The 23120-nt window shown below is 40.2% G+C and overlaps 1 protein-coding gene across 4 annotated transcripts in view; it reads left to right on the forward strand.

Moving 5' to 3' along the window:
- Window positions 1–21476, forward strand: part of POLE2 (DNA polymerase epsilon 2, accessory subunit) — a 37681-nt gene extending 16205 nt beyond the window's left edge. For 3 of the 4 annotated variants that reach the window (XM_049767344.1, XM_049767355.1, XM_049767362.1), the window contains 10 exons: window positions 344–416; window positions 2744–2916; window positions 11097–11186; window positions 11340–11394; window positions 12285–12344; window positions 12592–12669; window positions 15325–15433; window positions 16911–17087; window positions 20709–20776; window positions 21458–21476. In XM_049767344.1, coding sequence (XP_049623301.1) covers window positions 344–416; window positions 2744–2916; window positions 11097–11186; window positions 11340–11394; window positions 12285–12344; window positions 12592–12669; window positions 15325–15433; window positions 16911–17087; window positions 20709–20776; window positions 21458–21476 — 902 coding nt within the window. The remainder of the gene's footprint in view (window positions 1–343; window positions 417–2743; window positions 2917–11096; window positions 11187–11339; window positions 11395–12284; window positions 12345–12591; window positions 12670–15324; window positions 15434–16910; window positions 17088–20708; window positions 20777–21457) is intronic. The other variant, XM_049767351.1, reaches the window with a different exon arrangement.
- The last annotated feature ends 1644 nt before the right edge of the window (window positions 21477–23120 follow it).

The following is a 23120-nucleotide window of genomic DNA, read 5'->3' on the forward strand; positions in this document are numbered from 1 at the left end:
TGAACATTGTTTGGTATTGCCCTAAACAAAATGCAGAAAGCAACCCACTAGATTTTACTGAGAGAGTCATATAATAGAGCATATCTTTATCTAAATATTTAATCATTATACTCAAGTAGCATAAAATTAAAAATAAAAAATTGCAGTTGTTAATTGATTTTGAGAAAATTTTAAAAATAGGACTGAGACTGTTTTTAAACCTGAAGTTATTTTGTAGCTCAGATTGGCTCTTTCTGCAGTTAATAGACCACGATGAGATGATAGCCTAGCATAATTGTTTTGTGTTTCATTGTTTTGTCTCTTCAGAATAGGATAAATGAAAGTGATTTGTTCCTTCTTTCAGGTTGGTTTGAAGATCAAGTGTTTCATGTTAATGCATTTGGATTTCCACCCACCGAACCCTCTTGTACTACTAGGTACAAGCATGTTTAAATTAATCTCTGTAAGATCTTTGTAATGCAGTTAGTAATAATTGAGGTATTATTATAAGGGCTCAAACTGTGTGTCAGTATGCAAAGAGAAAGGAGATTTAGAAAGTTGGGCCTTATATATGATTCAAGCTTAATTGTAATAAACTTTATTTTTGGGGGGGGGGCACACCAAGCAGTGTTGTCTGGCTCTGTGCTCTGGTAGTGCATGGGGGGTCTCTGTGTAGTATTGGATTTAATCTAATCTTGACCACAAATAAAGCAAGCACCCTAGCCAGTATTCCATCTCTCTGATCCAACTCTGGGAGTTTTGAAAAGGGTTTGAACCCCAACATTGACACATTATTAGGGCAGCTTAAGGTAACACATCTGAGTATGAATCTTATTTTCTTTTTTGTACAATAAAGAAAATAGAGTCTCCCAGTGGTGCTTTTTTTGTTTTTGTTTTCGTTTTTGTTTTTGGGCCACACCCGGCGTTGCTCAGGGGTTACTCCTGGCTGTCTGCTCAGAAATAACTCCTGGCAGGCACGGGGGACCATATGGGACACCGGGATTCGAACCAACCAAGGTCCTGGATCGGCTGCTTGCAAGGCAAATGCAGCTGTGCTATCTCTCCGGGCCCTGCTTTTTTTTTTTTTTTTTTTTTTTTTTAAGGGATTTAAGATTGTGTCTATCTAAAAAAAAAAATAAAGATTGTATCTATCTGATACATGTATGCATATATTATTTTATTTAGGATAAAAGTTTAAGTATTCCTAATGCAATATATGCAGAAACAGAGCTATGGTGAATAACAAGAATCAACACCAAAAAGATAGAGCAAAACACTAAAATGAGTAATACTATACATTCATTTGTAATGGGGCTTTGTATAATAATGTGCAGTCAGGGTCCAAAATGATAGTACAGTGGGTAAGGTGCTTGTCTTGCATGTAGTCAACAAAGGTTTGATTCCTTCAAGCCCTGCAAGGAGAGATCCCAGAGCACAGTCAAGAGAAAGCCTGAAGCACTGCTGGTATGGCTCAAAAACAAAACAAACATAAAACATAAAAAAGCATATAATCTTTTTTCTTTTTTTTTGGTTTTTTGGACCATACCCGGTGACGCTCAGGGGTTACTCCTGGCTATTCGCTCAGAAATCACTCCTAGCTTGGGGGACCATATGGGATGCTGAGGATCCAACTGAGGTCTGTCTTGGGTCAGCCACATGCAAGGCAAATGCCCTATCTCTGTGCTACCATTCTGGCCCCAAATCATCATTTTTTAATGTCAAGAAATATTATTTTCTTTGACATTCTGCTGATATATTCTTTTTTTTTTTTGGCCACACCCTTTGTCTCCTGCACACAAACATGCTACAGCCTTTAGAGTCATCTCCCTAACCATAAGACAGATTTCTAGACATTGAATTGCTTAGTTAAGTGATTTTTGAGACTTTAACTGGTTATTGATGTACCCATTTTTCTTAATTTCTTGCAGAGGAACATTTTTTTTTTTCCAAGTTTGGGGCCAGAGCAATAGCACAGCAGGTAGGGTTTTTGCCTTGCATGAGGTTGACCAGGGTTTGACCTCAGCATCCCATATGATCCCCTCAGTTTAACAAGAGTGATTTCTGAGTGCAGAGCCAGGAGTAATCCTTGAGCACAGCCTGGTGTGTGGCCCCCCCCAATTTTTATTGGTCCATTTTAAAAGAGGTTGTAGAGATAGTATAGTTGGCAAGGCTTTGTCTTGCTGCAGCTGACCCAGATTTGGTCCCAGATATGGTCCCTCAGGTACCTCCTGGATTGATTACCTAATGGAGAGCCAGGAATAATCCCTGAGCACTGCCAGGTATGGTCTCATAACAACAAAAAGACACAAATATAGCCAACTACTTACTATTTAAATTTTTTTTCTGCTTTTGTTTTGCTTCCGTTCTTATTTTACAACATTTTTTTTTTTTTGGTTTTTGGGTCACACCCAGCAGTGCTCGGGTTACTCCTGGCTCTATGCTCAGAAATCGCTCCTGGCAGGCTCGGTGGACCATATGGGATGTTGGGATTCGAACCACCGTCCTTCTGTGTCTAAGGCAAATGCCTTACCGCTGTGCTATCTCTCTGGTCCCATTATTTTACAACATTTAACTTTTCTTCTTAATGCTTGGAAAAAAATCCTGACTTCATCCTCAGTGGCATTAGTATATTTGTAGGCCCTGAATGTGTTTACTGTGTAAGCTTTACAAATAACATTAGAAATTACCTAACTTTGTAAAATTATTTTAAAGTGTCTTTACTAGCTTAGAGATAATATAAAGATAATGTTTTATTATTACTTAGGGCATACTATGGAAATATAAATTTTTTTGGTGGGCCTTCTAATATATCCGTGAAAAGTTCTGCAAAACTTAAACAACTGGAAGATGAGAATAAAGATGCCATGTTTGTTTTTGTATCTGATGTTTGGTTGGACCAAGCAGAAGTATTGGAAAAATTTCGCATTATGTTTTCTGGTAAGTATCATGGTTTGTAGTCGTTCCCCCCCATCTACCCCTCCTATTTGTATTCTTTTTTTGAAACCTTATTTGGGAATTTTTTGGGAATGAAGAAATAGTGGATCTTCAGTTCCACAGTAAGCCTTCCATAGCCTTCCAAACTAAAATATGTATATATATATGTATGTATGTATATATGTATATAATTTTGTGTGTCTTTTTTGTTTTAAATTGATCCAGGGACCTGAACTGTGATTCATTGGTACAGCACAAATGCTTTCCATTTGTGAGACCTGGGATCCATACCTGGTATTGCAAAACAAAACAAAACAAAACTATAGTACTAAGCTGACTCAGCAGTAAGATAGTTATAAGTTCATTTTAAAGACTTATTTTTCACATTTGAAAAATAACATATATGTATGATCATGATGAGAGTAATTGGTCCTAAGTATAGTATTAGAAAGACTAAGAAGTAAAGAGCTTGGAGTCTGAGACTCTGCTGGGCCCCTTAAGCTCGGCAGACATTTTGGGGCTTCCCCTGGCTTGCTTCAACCTGGGAACTTTGATCTTCTCTGGCATTCATCCCCTGACGAATTGCCTCGGCTGAGGTGAGTGTTTCCGGGCCGAAGTTGCGGATAAAGCTGACTGCTGGGCCCCTTAGGCTCAGCAGACATTTTGGGGCCTACCCCAGCTTGCTTCAACCTGGGAACTTTGATTTTCTCAGGCATTAATCCCCTGAGGGCGTGCCTCGGCTGAGATGTGTCTTTCTGGGCGGGAGTTGTGGATAAGATAAACTCTGCTGGGCCCCTTAAGCTCGGCAGACATTTTGGGGCTTCCCCTGGCTTGCTTCAACCTGTGAACTTTGATCTTCTCTGGCATTCATCCCCTGACGGCTTGCCTCAGCTGAGGTGAGTGTTTCTGGGCCGGAGTTGCAGATAAAGCTGACTCTGCTGGCCCCCTTAAGCCCACCTTTAAGGGGTTGAAGCAGAGGAGCGCGGCCGCAAAGAGGGCCGCGCACTCCACCTAGCCAATGAATACCACCACAACACGTAGAAAAACCCACAGCATTAGCGTGACAATGGGGAAACTACGCAGACCAACTTCAGCCATAGAGAATGAAAATGGAAACTCTGATGACCCAACAATGGCTAACCACCTAAGCAGTCTTTCAGAAATGGAGTTTAGAGAAGAAATATGGAGGATGCTTACAGAACTCAAAGAAAGTATAGATCAGAACACTAATAAAAATCAAGAGAATATGAAGATAGAAATCAGAAAACTCCAAACTGAAATATCAGGTCAAATAACAGTTCTGAAAAACTCAGTAGACGAATTGAAGAACATAATGGATGAGCTTTCCAACAGGTTAAAAGCAGCTGAGGGGGGCCGGGCGGTGGCGCTGGAGGTAAGGTGCCTGCCTTGCCTGCGCTAGCCTAGGATGGACCGCGGTTCGATCCCCCGGCGTCCCATATGGTCCCCCAAGAAGCCAGGAGCAACTTCTGAGCGCATAGCCAGGAGTAACCCCTGAGCGTCACAGGGTGTGGCCCAAAAACCAAAAAAAAAAAAAAAAGCAGCTGAGGATAGAATTAGTGCGCTTGAAGATGCGATGCATAACAACTTTACACAGCAGAAGAGATTGGAAAAAAGCCTTAAATCAAATGATCAGACAATGGAAAAATTACTCAAAGAATATGAACAGATGAAAATAGAAGTCTTTGATAAGCTCAACAGAAACAACTTTAGAATCATTGGGAGTCCCAGAGACCCAAGAAGAAAATCTCCAGGAAGAATCAACAGTCAAGAACATCATCACAGAGAAACTACCAGAGGTAAAGAAAACGTGACCAAATCCTGCATGCCCGAAGAGTACCAACTAAAAAAGACCCCAGGAGAAACACCCCAAGACACATCCTAGTCACAATGATGAATCCCACAGATAGAGATAGAATACAGCAAGCAGCAAGATCAAAAAGGGAAATTACATTCCAGGGAGCATCCTTGAAATTTACAGCAGACCTGTCACCAGAAACACTCAAGACCAGAAGGCAGTGGTGGGATATAGTGACAAAACTCAATGAAATAAATGCTTCGCCAAGAATACTGCACCCAGCAAAACTCACTTTCAGGTTTGAAGGAAGTATACATGGCTTCACAGATAAACAACAGCTCAAAAACTTTACAGACTTAAAGTCAGCCTTAAAAGAAAAACTGAAAGATCTATTCTAAAGACAAGACAGAACAAAAAACACACCAAACTTCTACACAAAGATGGCAGTAAATCCCATGACAATTATTTCTCTCAATGTCAATGGACCAAATGCACCCGTTAAGAGGCACAGAGTGGCGAAATGGATCAAAAAACTGAAGCCAACCTTCTGCTGCCTACAAGAAACACACCTGAATAGTCAGAATAAACATAGACTCAAAATCAAAGGTTGGAGGGAAATCATTCAAGCAAACAACACCCTTAAAAAAGCGGGGGTGGCCAAACTAATATCAGATGACACAAACTTTATACTCAGAAAAGTTGTAAGGGACAAAGATGGATATTATGTACTAATCAAGGGATATGTACAGGAGGAAGAAATCACTCTCCTAAACATATATGCACCCAATGAGGGACCAGCAAAGTATTCAATAGTTGACAAATCTGAAAAAGGATATCAATAATAACACAATAATTGTGGGAGACCTCAACATAGGCTTGTCAACACTTGATAGGTCAACCAAATGGAAACCCAATAAAAATATACTAGACCTGAAAAGAGAAATGGAAGAGGCCTAGTAGATATATATAGGACACTCCATCCTCAGAAACTTGGATACACATTCTTTTCCAGTGTACACGGGTCATTCTCCAGGATAGACCACATGCTGGCACATAAAACATACCTCCATAAAATCAAGCAGATAGAAATTTTGCAGGCTACCTTTGCTGACCACAAGGCTCTGAAGTTAGATGTGAACTACAAAGGGACAAAAAAAATTTAACACCTGGAAATTAAACAGTCTACTACTGAACAACAAGTGGGTCCGAGATGAAATCAAAGAAGAAATCAAAAATTTTCTGGAAACAAACGAAAATGAAATGAAAACACAAACTATCAGAACCTATGGGATACAGCAAAAGCAGTACTGAGAGGAAAATTTATAGCTTTGCAAGCACACATCAGGAAGGAAGAAGGAGCATACATGAATTAGCTTAATGACGCAGCTTATAGAATTAGAAAATGATCAACAGGGGCCGGAGAGATAGCATGGAGGTAAGGCGTTTACCTTTCATGCAGAAGGTCATCAGTTCGAATCCCGGCGTCCCATATGGTCCCCTGTGCATGCCAGGAGCAATTTCTGAGCACGAAGCCAGGAAAAACCCCTGAGCACTGCCGGGTGTGACCCAAAAACCACAAAAAAAAAAAAAAAAAGAAAAAAAAAGAAAATGATCAACAAAAGAAACTAAAAATAGGGCCCGGAGAGAGAGCACAGCGGCGTTTGCCTTGCAATCAGCCGATCCATGACCTAAGGTGGTTGGTTCAAATCTCGGTGTCCCATATGGTCCCCCGTGCCTGCCAGGAGCTATTTCTGAGCAGACCCAGGAGTAACCCCTGAGCACCGCCGGGTGTGGCCCAAACAAACAAACAAAAAAAAAAAGAAACTAAAAATAGGGAGACAGAAGGAAATAACAAAGCTGAGAGCAGAAATCAATGAAATGGAAACCCAAAAAACAATTCGAAAGATCAATGAAACAGAAGTTGGTTCTTGGAAAAAATAAACAAGATTGATAGACCATTGGCAAAACTCACAAAGTAAAAGAGAGAAAGAAACTTGATAACGCGTATTAGAAATGAAAAGGGGGAGATCACTACAGATGATGCAGATTCAAAGGGTATTCAGAGAATACTTTGAGAAATTCTACGCCACGAAATATGAGAACCCAGGAGCCGGTGAGGTGGCGCTAGAGGTAAGGTGTCTGCCTTGCAAGCGCTAGCCAAGGAAGGACCGCGGTTCGATCCCCCGACATCCCATATTGTCCTCCCAAGCCAGGGGCAATTTCTGAGCGCTTAGCCTGGAGTAACCCCTGAGTATCAAATGGGTGTGGCCCAGAAAAACAAAACAAAAAAAATAAATGAGAACCTGGATGAAATGGATAAATTTTTGAACTCATATAACCTTCCACGGTTGAATAAAGAAGATGTAGCATATCTAAACACCCCCATCACTATTGAGGAAATTGAAACCGTAATCAAAAATTTGCCCCAAAACAAAAGCCCAGGCCCTGAATGATTCACAAATGAATTCTTTCAAACCTTTCAAGAGGAACTACTACCAATCCTGGCCAGGCTCTTTTATGAAATCGAAAAAACAGGAACACTTCAAATTGCTTTTATGAAGTCAACATCACCTTAATACCAAAACCAGATAGAGATGCTCCCAAAAAAGAAAATTACAGACCAATATCCCTGATGAACACAGATGCAAAGTCCTCAACAAAATCCTGGCGAACAGGATCCAGTGCCTCATCAAGAAGATCATTCACTTTGATTAAGTAGGTTTCATCCCAGGAATGCAAGGATGGTTTAACATCCGTAAATCTATCAACATAATACACAACATAAACAAGAAAAATAAAAATCACATGGTCATATCAATAGATGTAGAAAAAGCATTTGATAAGGTTCAACACCCATTCTTGATGAAAACTCTCAGCAAGATAGAAATAATAGGTACCTTTCTCAATATAGTTAAAGCCATCTACCACAAGCCGGTGGTAAATATTACCCTCAATGGAGAAAAACTAAAAGCCTTCCCTCTAAATTCTGGTACAAGCCAAGGCTGTCCTCTCTCACCACTCCTATTCAACATAGTACTGGAAGTACTTGCTATAATGATTAGGCAAGAAAAAGATACGAGGGAATCCAGATAAAAAAGGAAGAAGTCAAGCTCTCACTGTTTGCAGATGACATGATACTCTACTTAGAAAACCCTAAAGACTCTACCAAAAAGCTTCTAGAAATAATAGATTCATATAGCAAAGTGGCAGGCTACAAAATTAACACAAAAATCAATGGCCTTTTTATACACTAATAATGATAGGGAAGAAATGGACATTAAGAGAACAATCCCATTCACATTAGTGCCACACAAACGCAAATATCTTTGAGTCAACCTGACTAAAGATGTGAAGGATCTATACAAAGAAAACTAAAATACTGGTCCAAGAAATTAGAGAGGACACGCGGAAATGGAAACACATACCCTGCTCATGGATTAGCAGAATCAACATCATTAAAATGGCAATACTTCCAAAAGCATTGTACAGATTTAATGCGATTCCTCTAAAGATACCCATGACATTCTTCAAAGAAGTGGATCAAACACTTCTGAAATTCATTTGGAACAATAAACAACTTCGAATAGCTAAAGCACTCCTTGGGAAAAGGAATATGGGAGGCATTACTTTCCCCAATTTTAAGCTGTATTACAAAGCAATAGTTTTGTTTTGTTTTTTTTTTAGTTATAAAAACAGCATGGTATTGGAATAAAAACAGACCCTCAGATCAGTGGAATAGGCTTGAGTACTCAGAGAATGTTCCTCAGACATATAACCACCTAGTTTTTGATAAAGGAGCAAGAAATCCTAAATGGAGCAAGGAAAGCCTATTCAAGTGGTGTTGGCACAACTGGTTAGCCACTTGCAAAAAAGTGGACTCAGACCCCTAACTAACACCATGTACAAAGGTAAAGTCTCCAAATGGGTTAAAGACCTTGATATCAGATCTGAAACTATAAGGTATATAGAACAACATGTAGGTGAAACACTCCAGGACATTGAGACTAAAGGCATCTTTAAGGAGGAGACAGCACTCTCCAAACAAGTGGAAACAGAGATAAACAGATGGGACTATATTAAGCTGAGTAGCTTCTGCATCTCTAAAGGAGATAGTGCTCAGAATACAAAGGCCACCCATTGAGTGGGAGAAACTATTCACCCAATACTCATCAGATAAAGGACTAATATCCAAAATTTACAAGGTACTGACAACTATACAAGAAAAAAACAACTAACCCCATCAAAAAATGGGGAGAAGAAATGAACAGACACTTTGAAAAAGAAGAAAGGCAAATGGCCAAAAGGCACATGAAAAGACACCACTAATCGTCAGGGAGATGCAAATCACAACTACTATGAGGTACCTCCTCACATCACTGAGATTGGCACACATCACAAAGGAAAACAAGCAGTGCTGGCGGGGATGTGGAGAGAAAGGAACTCTTTTTCACTGCTGATGGGAATGCCATCTAGTACAACCTTTATGGAAAGTGATATGGAGATTCCTTCACAAACTGGAAATTGAGCTTCCATACGATCCAGCTATACCACTCCTAGAAATATACCCGAGGAACACAAAAATACAATACAAAAATCCCTTCCTTACACCTATATTCATTGCAGCGCTACTTACAATAGCCAGACTCTGGAAACAACCAAGATGCCCTTTAACAGATGAGTGGCTAAAGAAACTGGCACATATACACAATGGAATACTATGCAGCCGTTAGGAGAGATGAAGTCATGAAATTTTCCTATACATGGTGTACATGGAATCTATTATGCTGAGAGGGAGAGAGAAAGACGCAGAATGGTTTCACTCATCTATGGGCTTTAAGAAAAATGAAAGAGATTTTTTTAACAGTATCTCAGAGACAAGAGAGATGAGGGCTGGCAGGTGCAGCTCATGACATGAAGCTCATCACATAAATTGATGAGTGCAGTTGGAGAGATGACTACATTGAAAACTATCGTAGCAATATGAATGAATGAGGGAAGTAGAAAGCCTGTCTCGAGTACAGGTGTGGGGGGTTGGGGAGGAGGGAGATCTGGGAAATTGGTGGTGGGAATGTTGCACTGGTGAAAGGGGATGTTCTTTACATGACTGTAATCATACAACTATAATCATATTTGTAATTACGGTGTTTAAATAAAGATAATTATAAAAAAAAGAGCTTGGAGTCTTACATAAATGGACTTAACAGCCAATACTCTGGGTATGGTACTTACTCTCAGCATATGGGCATTTTGTGAGGATTGAGTCACTGTAGGACCTTGCACATTGTAAGTACTCAATAGTGAGAACTATGATTACTATTTTTTGATGAATAAGTTTTTTTATTAGGGCCAGAGTCAGGGTATAGTGGGTAGTACATTTGTCTTGCACACAGCCAACTCTAGTTCTGTTTCTGGCACCACATATGTTCCTCCGAGTCCCTCCAGGAGTGATCCCTAAGCACAGAGCCAAGATTAAGTGTAAACCAATTTTTAATGGTAGACATATTATTTTAATTCTGATTCTTTTAAATGTACTTTATTAGGAGTCAGAGTGACAGATAGCATAGCAGGAAGGGTGTTATTAAAAGAGCATGTGTCACATAGTTGATTGTAATGCATTAAGTATAAATAAGTGAGATATGTGAGAGCAAAATTATTTTAAAGACTAGAAAGAGAAAAAAATAAGAGGGGAGGAAATAAGTATAGTGACAAGCAAATTTGTGAGAAATATAATGACCTCCAATGAGATTTTAAGTCATTTACAGAGGGTTCTGTGAGTTTTTATTACTAGCAGACCATTCTGTTCATTTGTTTCTGAATATTAAGTGACATCAGCTACACGTTGGCATCTAACCCGGTGTGTCCTTATGAGGATAACAGTATTAAGCAAATGAAATTATCAAGGCTACATGGTCTAGGAATTCAAACCACACTATTGCTTACCCTGTGCCTTTTTGTGGTTGTGGTAACAACTGCCAGTTCTGAGAGTATGAGAAGGCAGGATTTAGGGTGCTCACACTCCAAAAATGTCCTGGTGATATCAGTCCAAATACTAGCATACCTAGAGTTTGGTCACATTGTTATCTCTGCAGAGAGCCATAGAGGAGTGGTAAAATATTAAAATATTTATATATAGTTTTTAGTTTTTTTTGGGGGGGGGCACACCAGGTGACGCTCAGGGGTTATTCCTGGCTATACACTCAGAAATCGCTCCTGGTTTGGGAGACGTATATGGGACACTGGGGGATGGAACCGCGGTCCGTCCTAGGCTAGAGCGCAGATGCCTTACAGCTTGAGCCACTTCACCAGCCCCTAAAATATTTATATTTATTTATTCTTATATAATCTTAGATTTTTTTTTTAATCTTAGGTTATTCACCATCACCACCTACCTGCTTTATACTGTGTGGCAATTTTTCATCTGCACCATATGGAAAAAACCAGGTTCAAGCTTTGAAAGGTATTAAGTATCTATTTAGTGTTCTATATTTATAGAATGTAACGTTAAAAATTTATGTTATGTTTTAACGTTATTGAAATAGGGTTAGATCTAGTCAAATGTTCTTATGTGCTGTATATGCAAATTAAATTTAATATCCCTTTAATATTTTAGATGCTCTAAAAACTCTGGCAGATATAATATGTGAATATCCAAATATTCACCAAAGGTAATGATTTCTACTGCTATTTTTTTTATTTAAATGGCTTATTTTTTAAAACTAAATAGTGAATCCCAGCTTTGTCAGTGATTATTAAGAAATTAAAAAGTTAATTAAACCAGGGTTGCCAGAAGATAAAATTATCTTTATTTCCTGCTGATTGTCATACTGTACTAGAGTTGGCATTTTAAAAATATTAGAAGAGGGCCGGAGAGATAGCATGGAGGTAGGGCATTTGCCTTGCATGCAGAAGGGGTGGTGGTGGTTTGAATCCCAGCATCTCATATGGTTCCCTGAGCCTGCTAGGAGCGATTTCTGAGCATAGAGCTAGGAGTAATCCCTGAGCACTGCCAGATGTGACTCAAAAACATATATACACATATGTATGTATGTATGTATGTATTAGAAAAGTAATAATGCCAATCAAATATATGCACATATTTTGGGGAAGAGCTTTTGGACCGACCTGTCACTTGACAGTGTTCAGGGACTACTTCAAGTTCTGTGCTCGTTAACTTATGGTGGTGTTCAGGAGACCATGTGCCAAACCCAGGCTCCCCACATGCAAGGTATACACTCAAGCTTAGTTTTCTTTGTGACACTCTCACAGTTTGCACTTAGTGAAAGTCACTGACCACATATGATCTTTTGCATATAAATATATTTTAAAGTTAATGTTTAAGATTCAGTCCATCTCATACTAGTTCAAGATCTGTATAGTACAGATAGAAAATATTTTCTTCACAAATACTTTTTGGATAGTGTTTGTGTGAAGATTTGGAACAGTCAGGTCATTAAGGAAATAAATGAAAAGTTAAACTGTATGACTCAATACGTTTATTTTTATACTAGTAATGTTGAACAATTTAAAAAATTAATTACGTTGAATTTTGCTACAGCAGTCGTTTTGTGTTTGTTCCTGGCCCAGAGGACCCTGGATTTGGTTCTATCCTACCAAGGCAAGTTTTTAAAATTTTTGCAGCAGTAAACAAAATGTGGGAGTTTGTTTTGATTTTGGAGCCATATTTGATGCTGCTCAGGATGTCTTCTTATCTCTGTGCTTGGGGGATGTGGTTTTTGTGATCAGACCTAGATCTCCTGTATGCAAATCATGTACTTCAGCCCATTCAACTATCTCCCTAGTTCAGTAAACAAAACTTTATGCAATTTAAGATAGATACTGTATTAAATAATTTATTTTTATAGGCCACCACTTGCTGAAAGTATTACTAATGAATTTAGACAACGAGTACCATTTTCAGTTTTTACTACTAATCCCTGCAGGTAAGTATTCTCTTTATTTAATTTTATTGTTTGTTTCTCTTAATTGGATTCTAAAAATATTTGAACTTGATTGATAATAAAAATGAAATTTTCTTTTAGCTTCTCTGAAATTTTGAAGCATTTTAATTATTTAAGTAATCCCCTAATAATGCATTTAGAAACTGGGATAATCATTTTCTTTTTTTTTTTTTTTTTTTTTTGGTTTTTGGGCCACACCCTGTGACGCTCAGGGGTTACTCCTGGCTATGCGCTCAGAAGTTGCTCCTGGCTTCTTAGGGGACCATATGGGACACCGGGGGATCGAACCGCGGTCCGTCCTAGGCTAGCGCAGGCAAGGCAGGCACCTTACCTCCAGCGCCACTGCCCGGCCCGATAATCATTTTCAAAATAGACATTCTCATACACACATCCTGTAAGAATTCCAGTGAGAGAGTGAAGATCACACATCTAACTACTCTATGTGCCCCTCCCTGTAGTCAGTCTCTTAATACACTAAGAGAAATAATCTTTGTCCTGGGTTCCTCCGTATTTTCTGCAGTGATCTAATCTAGTTCTGGACTTTAAATGCTATCTTTATATTGACAACTCTTACATTTATATATTTTGTTTGTTTGGGGGCTATACTTGGTGATGCTCTCAGGTTTATTCCTGGCTCTGCATTCAGGAATTACTCCTGGCAGTGCACTCAAGCAACTCTATGGGATGTCAAGGACTGAACCTAGGTTGGCCATATGCAGGCAAACACCGTACCTGTTTGCTATCATTTAAGCCCACAAATAACTGCATTAATGACTCAGACCTTTTTTCTAAATTTCAGATTCATGTATCTAATTTTCCACTCATTATATCCTCCTGGATATATCATATACACTGCTTAAAATTAAATGCTTTTGTTTTTGGATTTGGGCCATACCCGGCAGCATTCAGAGATTACTCCTGGCAGGCACAAGGACCACATGGATGCCAGAGATCAAACCTGGGTTGGATGCATACAAGGCAAATACCTTATCCACTGTTCTACCACTCCGGCAGCTTAAAATTAAATCTTTTATTTATTTTTTTTGCGGGGGTTGGGTTTTTGGCCCACACCCAGCGGCGCTCCAGGGTTATTCCTTACTCTGCAGTCAGAAATTGCTCCTGTCAGGCTCAGGGGACCAGATGGGGTGGCAGGGATTGAACCTGGGTCCGTCCTGGATTGGCAGTGTGCAAGGCAAATACCCTACTGTGCTATCACTTCATCCCTCTTAAAATTAAATTTCTGATCTTTCTTCCCATGCCCCTTCCAGAAATCCTCCAACCAGTTCTATAACTTTCCCCAATCTTATTTCACCATATCTTTCTTCTTCTAATCACTCAAGCCAAAAACTACGTGCAGGTTTTCAGAGAATATTTCAATATGTCTATTTTGGTTTTGAGGTCCCGCCCAGTGGTGCTTAGGGCTTACTCCTGACTCTGTACTGAGGAATCAGTCCTAACATTGTTCAGGGGACTGTAGAGGTTTCAAGGATCAAACCTGGTTGCCTGGGTGCAAGGCGAATGCCTTAGTCACTGTACTTTCTGGCTCCTACTTCAAAATCTAAAGGAATGCTTCAAGTTATGTTCAGAATCTGGTCTTTTATTTTTGGGGGGTCATACACCAAGTTCTGCTTAGGGCTTACTCCTGGCTCTGTGCTCAGGGATCACTCTTAGTGAGGCTCAGGGGACCTTTTGAGGGGCTGGAGATTGAACCTGGGTTGGTTGTGTATAAGATAAGCGCCCTATATGGTCTGAGACTCATCTTTAAAGGCAAATCAAGTTCCCCTTAATATTGAAAGATGGTATCCTGTCATTTCATAATCACATATATGCTTGCAATAGGAGTTATTCACCACCAAAGAGAGGTAGGGCATTTGCCTTGCATGCAGAAGGACGGTGGTTTGAATCCCAGCATCCCATATGATCCCCCGAGCCTGCCAGGAGTGATTTCTGAGTGTAGAGCCAGGAGTAACCCCTGAGTGCTGCCGGGTGTGACCCAAAAACCAAAAGCAAAAAAAAGAAGTTATTACACTTTCTGACTTTCTTTCTGCATCTTTTTTTTTTTTTTTGGTTTTTGGGTCACACCTGGCGGTGCTCAGGGGTTACTCCTGGCTGTCTGCTCAGAAATAGCTCCTGGCAGGCACGGGGGACCATATGGAACACCGGGATTTGAACCAACCACCTTAGGTCCTGGATCGGCTGCTTGCAAGGCAAACGCCACTGTGCTATCTCTCCGGGACCTTCTTTCTGCTTCTTTAACTTCTCATTTTTTCTAGCTACTCCAGTGTTCTTTTTGTTCCTCAAATGTGTCAGGACCTCTCCTATATCCGTTTCCTCTATGTGTTTTTCCTCTGCTGGCTCCATTTCTCCTCTGCCTGTCTGCTTAACTTTTTTTTTTTTTTTTGCTTCCCCTTGCTTAACTTTTAACTCCAAATCAGCTCAGAGTATGCTTCTTTAGGACTACCTGTTCTGATCATTCCATTGAATGTTCTAGCCTTTTCCACAAATGATTTAACCTTTCTTTTAAATAATCATTTTTCAATATATAAAAATTTTGCTGAGTAGTAATCTTTTTTATTATAAAGCATTTTATCTTTAAAATTATTTCCTTTATTTCTAATTCAACTGTTTTTATTTCAGAATTCAATATTGTACACAAGAAATTATTATCTTTCGAGAAGACTTAGTAAATAAAATGTGCAGAAACTGTGTTCGTTTTCCTAGCAAAAATTTAGATATTCCTAATCATGTAAGTTACTATTTGTCATTAAAAATTCCTTACATATTACATTGTATTGAATTTCCTAAGTTGCTTGATACTTTTCCCTATTGTTATATTTATAGTTCAAAATAATTTTGAAAAAAAAAACCTGAATGAATTATTTCAGTACTTTTTGTTACTTAAGTTTAACTTCTTACTGAAGACCAGAGAAAGCAAAGAATAAGTTGGAGATTTTTTTGTAGTTTTTTTTTCTTTTTTTGGGTCACACTTGGCAGCGCTCAGGCATTACTCCTAGCTCTATGCTCAGAAATGGCTCCTGGCAGGCTTGGGAGACCATATGGGATGCCAGGATTCGAACCACCATCCTTCTGCATGCAAGTCAAACATCCTACCTCCATTTTATCTCTCTGGCCCTTGTTTGTAGCTTCTTAATTTGCCTTTAAATTTTTATCTTGGGGCTGAAGAGGTACTATAGTGGGTAACACTTGCCTAGCAGGTTTGATCTCATATGGTCATCTTTGCCCCACTTTTACCCCCAGCATCACCAGGATTAATTTCCTGTGTGCAGAGCAAGGAGTAATCTCTGAGCACTGCTGGGTTTTACTTAACTGTTTATATGTCAGTTTATTCAGTATTTCAGATGATTGTGTGTTTATATCAGGAGTATGTGTATTTGTTGCCTCATAGCTTAAAGATTCTGTATTATTTTTAGTAATCCTTGATTACATAGATTTGAGAAGTATGGAATTAGCTTGCACATAGTTTTTTTATAATATTTAACTTTATATTGCTAATTATCTTTTCTGGTTTTATATAATGATGAGATCGTTTTAGATGAACAGAATAAAAGGTTTCATTAGATGTCTAGAAGTGTAATTGTTCCAACATGATTTGGGGGAGTAGCTTTTATCATACCTGCTATTAACTGATCGATTAAAGGTTTTTCCTAAAACATTGGAGAGAGTTCAGGTCAATTTTTTTTTTTTTATTTCTGGGCCACACCCAGTGACACTCAGGGGTTACTCCTGGCTATATGCTCAGAAATCGCTCCTGGCTTGGGGGACCATATGGGATGCCTGGGGATTGAACTGTGGTCCATCCTAGGCTAGCGTGGGCAAGGCTTTACCCCTGTGCCACCGCTCCTGCCCTGAGTTCAGTTCAATTTTTTTTTTTTTTTTTTTTGGTTTTAGGGCCACATCTGTTTGACGCTCAGGTGTTACCCCTGGCTATGCACTCAGAAATCACCCCTGGCTTGGGGGGACCATATGGGACGCCGGGGGGTCGAACCGCGGTCCTACGCTAGCGCTTGCAAGGTAGACACCTTACCTCTAGCGCCACCTTCCCGGCCCTTCAGTTCAATTTTTATCAGTGTTTTCTAGGGCTGTAAAACTCAATGTCTTCCTAATTGTTGCTCAAATTTTCTGTCTTTTTGGTAATTTATATTTAACTATTTACTAGCTATTTTAATGTTTACTAAAGTTATTTTCGTATTCTACTTTTCTAGTTCGTAAAGACCATCTTATCTCAAGGACACCTCACTCCTCTACCTCTTTATGTGTGCCCAGTGTATTGGGCATATGACTATGCTCTGAGAGTGTATCCGGTGCCTGATCTGCTTGTCATTGCAGATAAATATGATCCTTTCACTTTGACCAATACTGAATGTCTCTGCATAAATCCCGTAAGTTAACATCATATACTCATAATATGTTATTAAGAGTGCTAAGTGCTGAAGAGATAGTACAATTAGTAAGTGCTTGCCTTGAATGCTGCTGACCTTGTTGATTTCTGGTACCCCATATGACCACTGAGCACTGCCAGGGATGATTCTTGAGCACTAGGAGCAATCCCTGAGCATTACCCAGTGTGGGCCAAACTCCAAAAAGAAGAAAATTAAGGGCTGGAGCACTAACACTAGCACACTTGGTAGGGTATTTGCTTTGCGGCTGACACGAGAGAGACCTAGATTCAGTCTCTGGAATCCCATATGGTACCCTGAGCCTCCCAGGGTCGATTTCTGAGCACAGAGCCACGAGTAACTCCTGGCTGTCAGGTGTGGCCCAAAAACCCAAAAAAGAAAAAAAAAAGGATCTTTTCTTTTTCACCTTTCTCTGATGTAGTATTTCTCAATCTTGTTGATATATCCTTTGTTGTGGGACAACCTGAAAATGAAAGTATCTCTAGATTTGCCAAACATTCCTTGGAGGGTACTATTGCTTTTGTTTGAGAAATGCATTGAGGATGAAGTAATTTGGTTTGAAATGATTTTTTTTTTTTTGGTTTTGTTTTTTGGGCCACACCCAGCAGCGCACAGGGGTTACTTCTGGCAGACTTGGGACACTAGTATATGGGATGCTGAGGATTGAACCCAGGGCAAGGCAAATGCTCTACTGCTGTGCTATAATTCCGGGCCCTGAAATGATCATTTTGAAGATTCAAGTAACACTTCAATATTCTTTTACAATGAGGCAATTTTCTTATTTAAATTTAACTTTTGGGGCTCTCTCTTGAGAGAGAGCTCAAGATGCTAAGTACGGGGCCCGGAGAGATAGCACAGCAGTGTTTGCCTTGCAAGCAGCCGATCCAGGACCAAAGGTGGTTGGTTCGAATCCCGGTGTCCCATATGGTCCCCCGTGCCTGCCAGGAGCTATTTCTGAGCAGACAGCCAGGAGTAACCCCTGAGCACTGCCGGGTGTGGCCCCAAAACCAAAAAAAAAAAAAAAGATGCTAAGTACTTTTACATTTACATTCAATGTAATGTAATGCTTTGGATGTAGGAGGCCTTGCACATCTATCTCTGGCACAGTTCAGGCACCACATAGGATATTCTGAGCACTGCCAGGAGCAACTCCCTAGAATAAAAAAAAATCGAATGTAATTCTTTGGATGATCTCAGTGCTTTATTTGAAAAAAGCTTTTTTGGGGGAGAGTGGGGATATTCCTGGATCTGTGCTCAGAAATCACTCCTGGCAGTGCTTAGGGGGACCATATGGGATTCTGGGGATCGAACTTGGGTCAGCTGTGTGCAAAGCAAACACTTGACCCTTGTGCTTATCATTCTGGCCCACAAAATAGCTTATTTCTTAAATAATTTTTTTAATCCTGTAAGTGATGAAGCAACCATTTCCTGCACCGTCATTTGTTTATGATTTGTTTTTATGGGTAATTCAAATTTTGTGATGGACACAGTGTTATCCTTTTTTTTTTTCTTTTGGGCCATACCCGTTTGATGCTCAGGGGTTACTCCTGGCTAAGCGCTCAGAAATTGCCCCTGGCTTGGGGGACCATATGGGACGCCGGGGGATCAAACCGAGGTCCTTCCTTGGCTAGTGCTTGCAATGCAGACACCTTACCTCTAGCGCCACCTCACCGGCCCCCTCCCTTCTTGATACTTAGTCCTGGCAGGCTCAGACCATATGAAATGCCAGGATCAAACTCAGGTCAGCAGTGTGCAAATCCCCTATCCACTGTGCTCTTGCTCCAGCCCCAAAGAGAACAAATACATATATTTTTTAGTAATATCTTTATTTAAGCACCTTGATTACAGACATGATTGCAGTTGGGTATCAGTCATATAAAGAACACCCCCCTTCACCAGTGCACCATTCCCACCGCCAATGCTCTCCATTTCCCTCCTTCCCCACAGCCTGTATTTGAGACAGACTTTTTACTTTTCCCACTCATTGACATTGTTATGATAGTTGTCAGTGTAATTTCTCTAATTGCACTCACCACTCTTTGTGGTGAGCTCGAGATCGTGAGTTGGTCCTTCTGGCCCTCATCTGTATTGAAAAGAATAAATTTTATTGTATCTCCAATGAAGACATTACTACAATGGTAGAAGGTTCAGTGAGCTCATTAGCTGTCCATTCTATTAAATTGGTGTCTTCCTCTAGGCAGGGTGACAGCACCAAACAATGAAATTGTCCAGGAATTCAAAGCACTATTGCTGATACTGTGGCTTTTAGGAGCATGTTCTCAGCTGCCAGGCTCCCTGCGAAGAAGGAAGATATAAAAGGGGGAAGGATGCTGCATTTTTCTGAAAAAGACCTGGTTATTTCAGCCTAAATACCTGTGTACTGGAAGTTTGGTCAGATTGGAGTACCTAAAAAGAATCCTGGAGTAGTGAGGTGGGGCCATAAGCAAAGTGGTGATTCTGTGTGATGGATGCAGCAGGTATAACTTTGCCAGGGTGGGGAGTTGGCCTTTCCTCTCCCGAGATTGCCAACTTTCTGCTGCTTGGACAGTGTACCTATGATTTTTTTCATGGCTTGGCTTACCTCTCTTTCAAGAGTGAGACTATGGATCTGGTCCGCTGTGAATATGGCGGCTGCGTTTGTGGGCCCACTCATCCCCCCTTTATTCCTTGTGGCCATACCTAGTGGTGCTCAATGGTTATTCCTTGCTCTGGGCTCTGGGGACATTCCTGGTGGTTTTCCAGGGATCATATGGGATGCAGGATTGAACCCAGGTCAGCCAAATGCAAGGCAAAATGCCCACTTTGCTATCGCACTGATACATTTTCTATAAAGATCACATAGAATTTTCTTCTCATTACTTTATTCATCATATATATCTATATATATCTATATCTATCTATCTATCTATCTATATATATATATATATATATATATATCTTAGTTTTTGGGCCACATCTGGTGGCACTCAAGGGTCACTCTTAGCTCTGTGCTCAGTAATTACTCCTGGCATATTCGGTAGCCAAATGGGATGCCAGGGATCAAACGCAGGTCAGCTGCATGCAAGGCAAACTCCTTACCCACTGTTCTTTTGCTCTGGCCATCATGTTATAAATGTTCGTCCTGAGCAAGATATCTTATTTACATAATAGCAGTTTTTCATTTGATATATTTTTGAGGTCGTTCTCCCCCTCCCCCAATCTGGTGGCACTCAGATTACTCCTGCCTCTTTGCTCCTGGCACTGGCACGTTGGGTGGGCCATATGGGATGACAGGGATTGAACCCAGGTGGACCCACACAAGGCAACCTCCCTACTCACTATGTAGCACTCCAGCTCCCCCAATAGCAATTATTTTTACTGAGCTTGAACGGTTATACAGTGGTTAGGTCACTTAACTGCCTTGAGTGAAGCTGACCCAGTTCTTTTCCCAGCAATCCATTAAGACCATTAAGGTCTCCCAACCCCCATCAAGAGTAATCCTTGAGCCCAGAGCCAGGAATAACCCCTGGCTGCCCTCAAGCAAATCAATATAAAAACATTTAAAAATAACATTTTATAAAACTTTGAGTCTTCATTTACATTCATTTTTTTTCCTCCCTAAAGGGCTCATTTCCAAGAAGTGGATTTTCATTCAAAGTTTTTTATCCTTCTAATAAGACAGTAGAAGATAGGTAAGTGTGCCACAGAAACAGCAGAAGCAGCTTTCCCTGAATAGTGTTATTTTGTTGCAAATAAGATGCCTGTGGATGTTGAGGTTTTATAATGCCTTTGTGGTCAATGGGAGTGTCTAGACAAGACTTCGATGTGGTTATTTTTTGTTTTACAAATTTATATGTATTTAGGGAAACTTTTTCTGAGTGGGCCTTACCACCTATGTCAGTTCCCACTAATAATGTGATTTTTTTTTTTTTTTGGTTTGTTTGGGGCTAGATCTGATGATGCTCAGGGGTCACTTGTGAAAGGGCTCAGGAACTCTGCCATGCCAGGGATTAAATGCAGAGCCTTCTGTGTTTGCTGCCCGCCCAGTTCAATCCTGGAACTATATGGTCCCCTGAGTACCACCAACAGTGACCCCCAACACAGAGCTAGTAATCTCCAAGCTCCCCTCAAATCCTCCCAAAATAAACCATGAGCAATTAAAGCATACACCCTCCATGCTTAAATATGGATTATATCAACTCCATAAAGATACTAAGTTGCTTTTGGAGACCAGAATGTGACTGGCCTATTTTTCAGTGTCCCCTTTTAATTTTGGAAAAATGTGCATGTACTCATCTATTTTTAAAATTAAAACTATTAAACACATAACAGATTTCTAAAATATTTACTTATATGAGTATTTTCTTTTACAGTAAACTTCAAGGTTTTTGAATTAGTAAGGATCATCTGAAGAAACAAATTTCACCTATTTTTCATTTGTTTTATGTAATTATGTATATTAAATTATAATAAAATTATGGTAAACTTTTTTAAAGTTTATATTTTTATTAACATTTGGTATTATATCATGATGGTATACATATAAAGTTTCATGGGAAAATATAGCTGCATGTTCTCTTTTCTTTTACTTTGAAGTAGCATGATTTGCTGTTGACTATGTATGTAATCACTTAACCCAATTAACTACCTTTGGTAATGGCACTAAAATGAAACCTAAAAAGAATATGAATGAGGGGCCATGACTATAGCACAGTGGCTAGGGCATCTTGCCTTGCACATGAATGATCTAGGTTTGGTCCCCAGCATCTTATATGATCCCAAGCCTGCCAGGAGCAATTTCTGAGTGTAGAACCAGGAGTTACCCTAGCGAAGCCAGGCGTGATCCAAAAACAAAAGAATATGAATGAAAATTGTTAGAGGTACAGAGTTCAAAATAGGGGTAATCTTAACTATAAAGAGCCTGGACAATAGGCACTAAATGTGTACTGTGCTAAGGCTTATTATTCAGAGGGAAATTAACTGTCCTTTATGAAAACAGGCACAGGATAGTTAAATGATGTTACACATCTGGTTAATCAGAGTTCAGCTGACTTATTGGACTGAGGTGTGTATCACTTTCACTTTCTGGATAGAAATTCTCAACATTCCTAAAATTACACCTAGAGGGCCGGGCGGTGGCGCTAAAGGTAAGGTGCCTGCCTTACCTGCGCTAGCCTAGGACGGACCGCGGTTCGATCCCCCGGCGTCCCATATGGTCCCCCAAGCCAGGAGCGACTTCTGAGCGCATAGCCAGGAGTAACCCCTGAGCGTCACCGGGTGTGGCCCAAAAACCAAAAAAAAAAAAAAAAAAAAAAAATTACACCTAGAACTGAGCTGATTGATGGATTAAATGGGTCACGGCAGAGTAAAAAATTTTGCTATATTATTTCATGAGACATATTTCAGCCATGTATTTGGTGAGTTATCCTGCTTTCAGATATATGGCCTCAAACCAAAAACAAAACAAGAACCTTCTTTTTCTTTTGGTTTCTGGGCCACACCTGGCAATGCTCAGGAGTTACTCCTGGCTCTGCGCTCAGAAATCGCTCCTGGCAGGCTCGAGGGACCATATGGGATGCGGGGGGAATAGAACCCAGGTCTTTCCTGGGTCTGCTACGTGCAAGGCAAAGGCCCTACTCCTGTGCTATCACTCAGGTTGCAAGAAACGTTTTTTTAACTTCACAAAAGTGAAAAACAAAACAAACCCTGGTTGTAATTAGCTGAGAGAGAGAGAGAGAGAGAGAGAGAGAGAGAGAGAGAGAGAGAGAGAGAGAGAGAGAGAGAACAGGCGCCAAACCTGGTTGTAATTATCTAATTACGAGGGTGTGTGTGTGTGTGTGTGTGTGTGTGTGTGTGTGTGTGTGTGTGTGTGTGTGTGTGTGTGGGGTGTGTGTGTGTGTGTGTGTAAGAGAGAGAGCAGGCCCCAAGTGTGGAGGGCAGGCCCACCTTCTGTTCTGCAAAAACCGCTGCAGGAGAGTGGAGAGGAAGGCCAGGTATAGAGCTAAGTAGGCCCATGGTCCCCCAAATTCCCACAAC

This window comes from Suncus etruscus, chromosome 2, assembly GCF_024139225.1.
Source record: "Suncus etruscus isolate mSunEtr1 chromosome 2, mSunEtr1.pri.cur, whole genome shotgun sequence".
NCBI classification, from domain to species: domain Eukaryota; kingdom Metazoa; phylum Chordata; class Mammalia; order Eulipotyphla; family Soricidae; genus Suncus; species Suncus etruscus.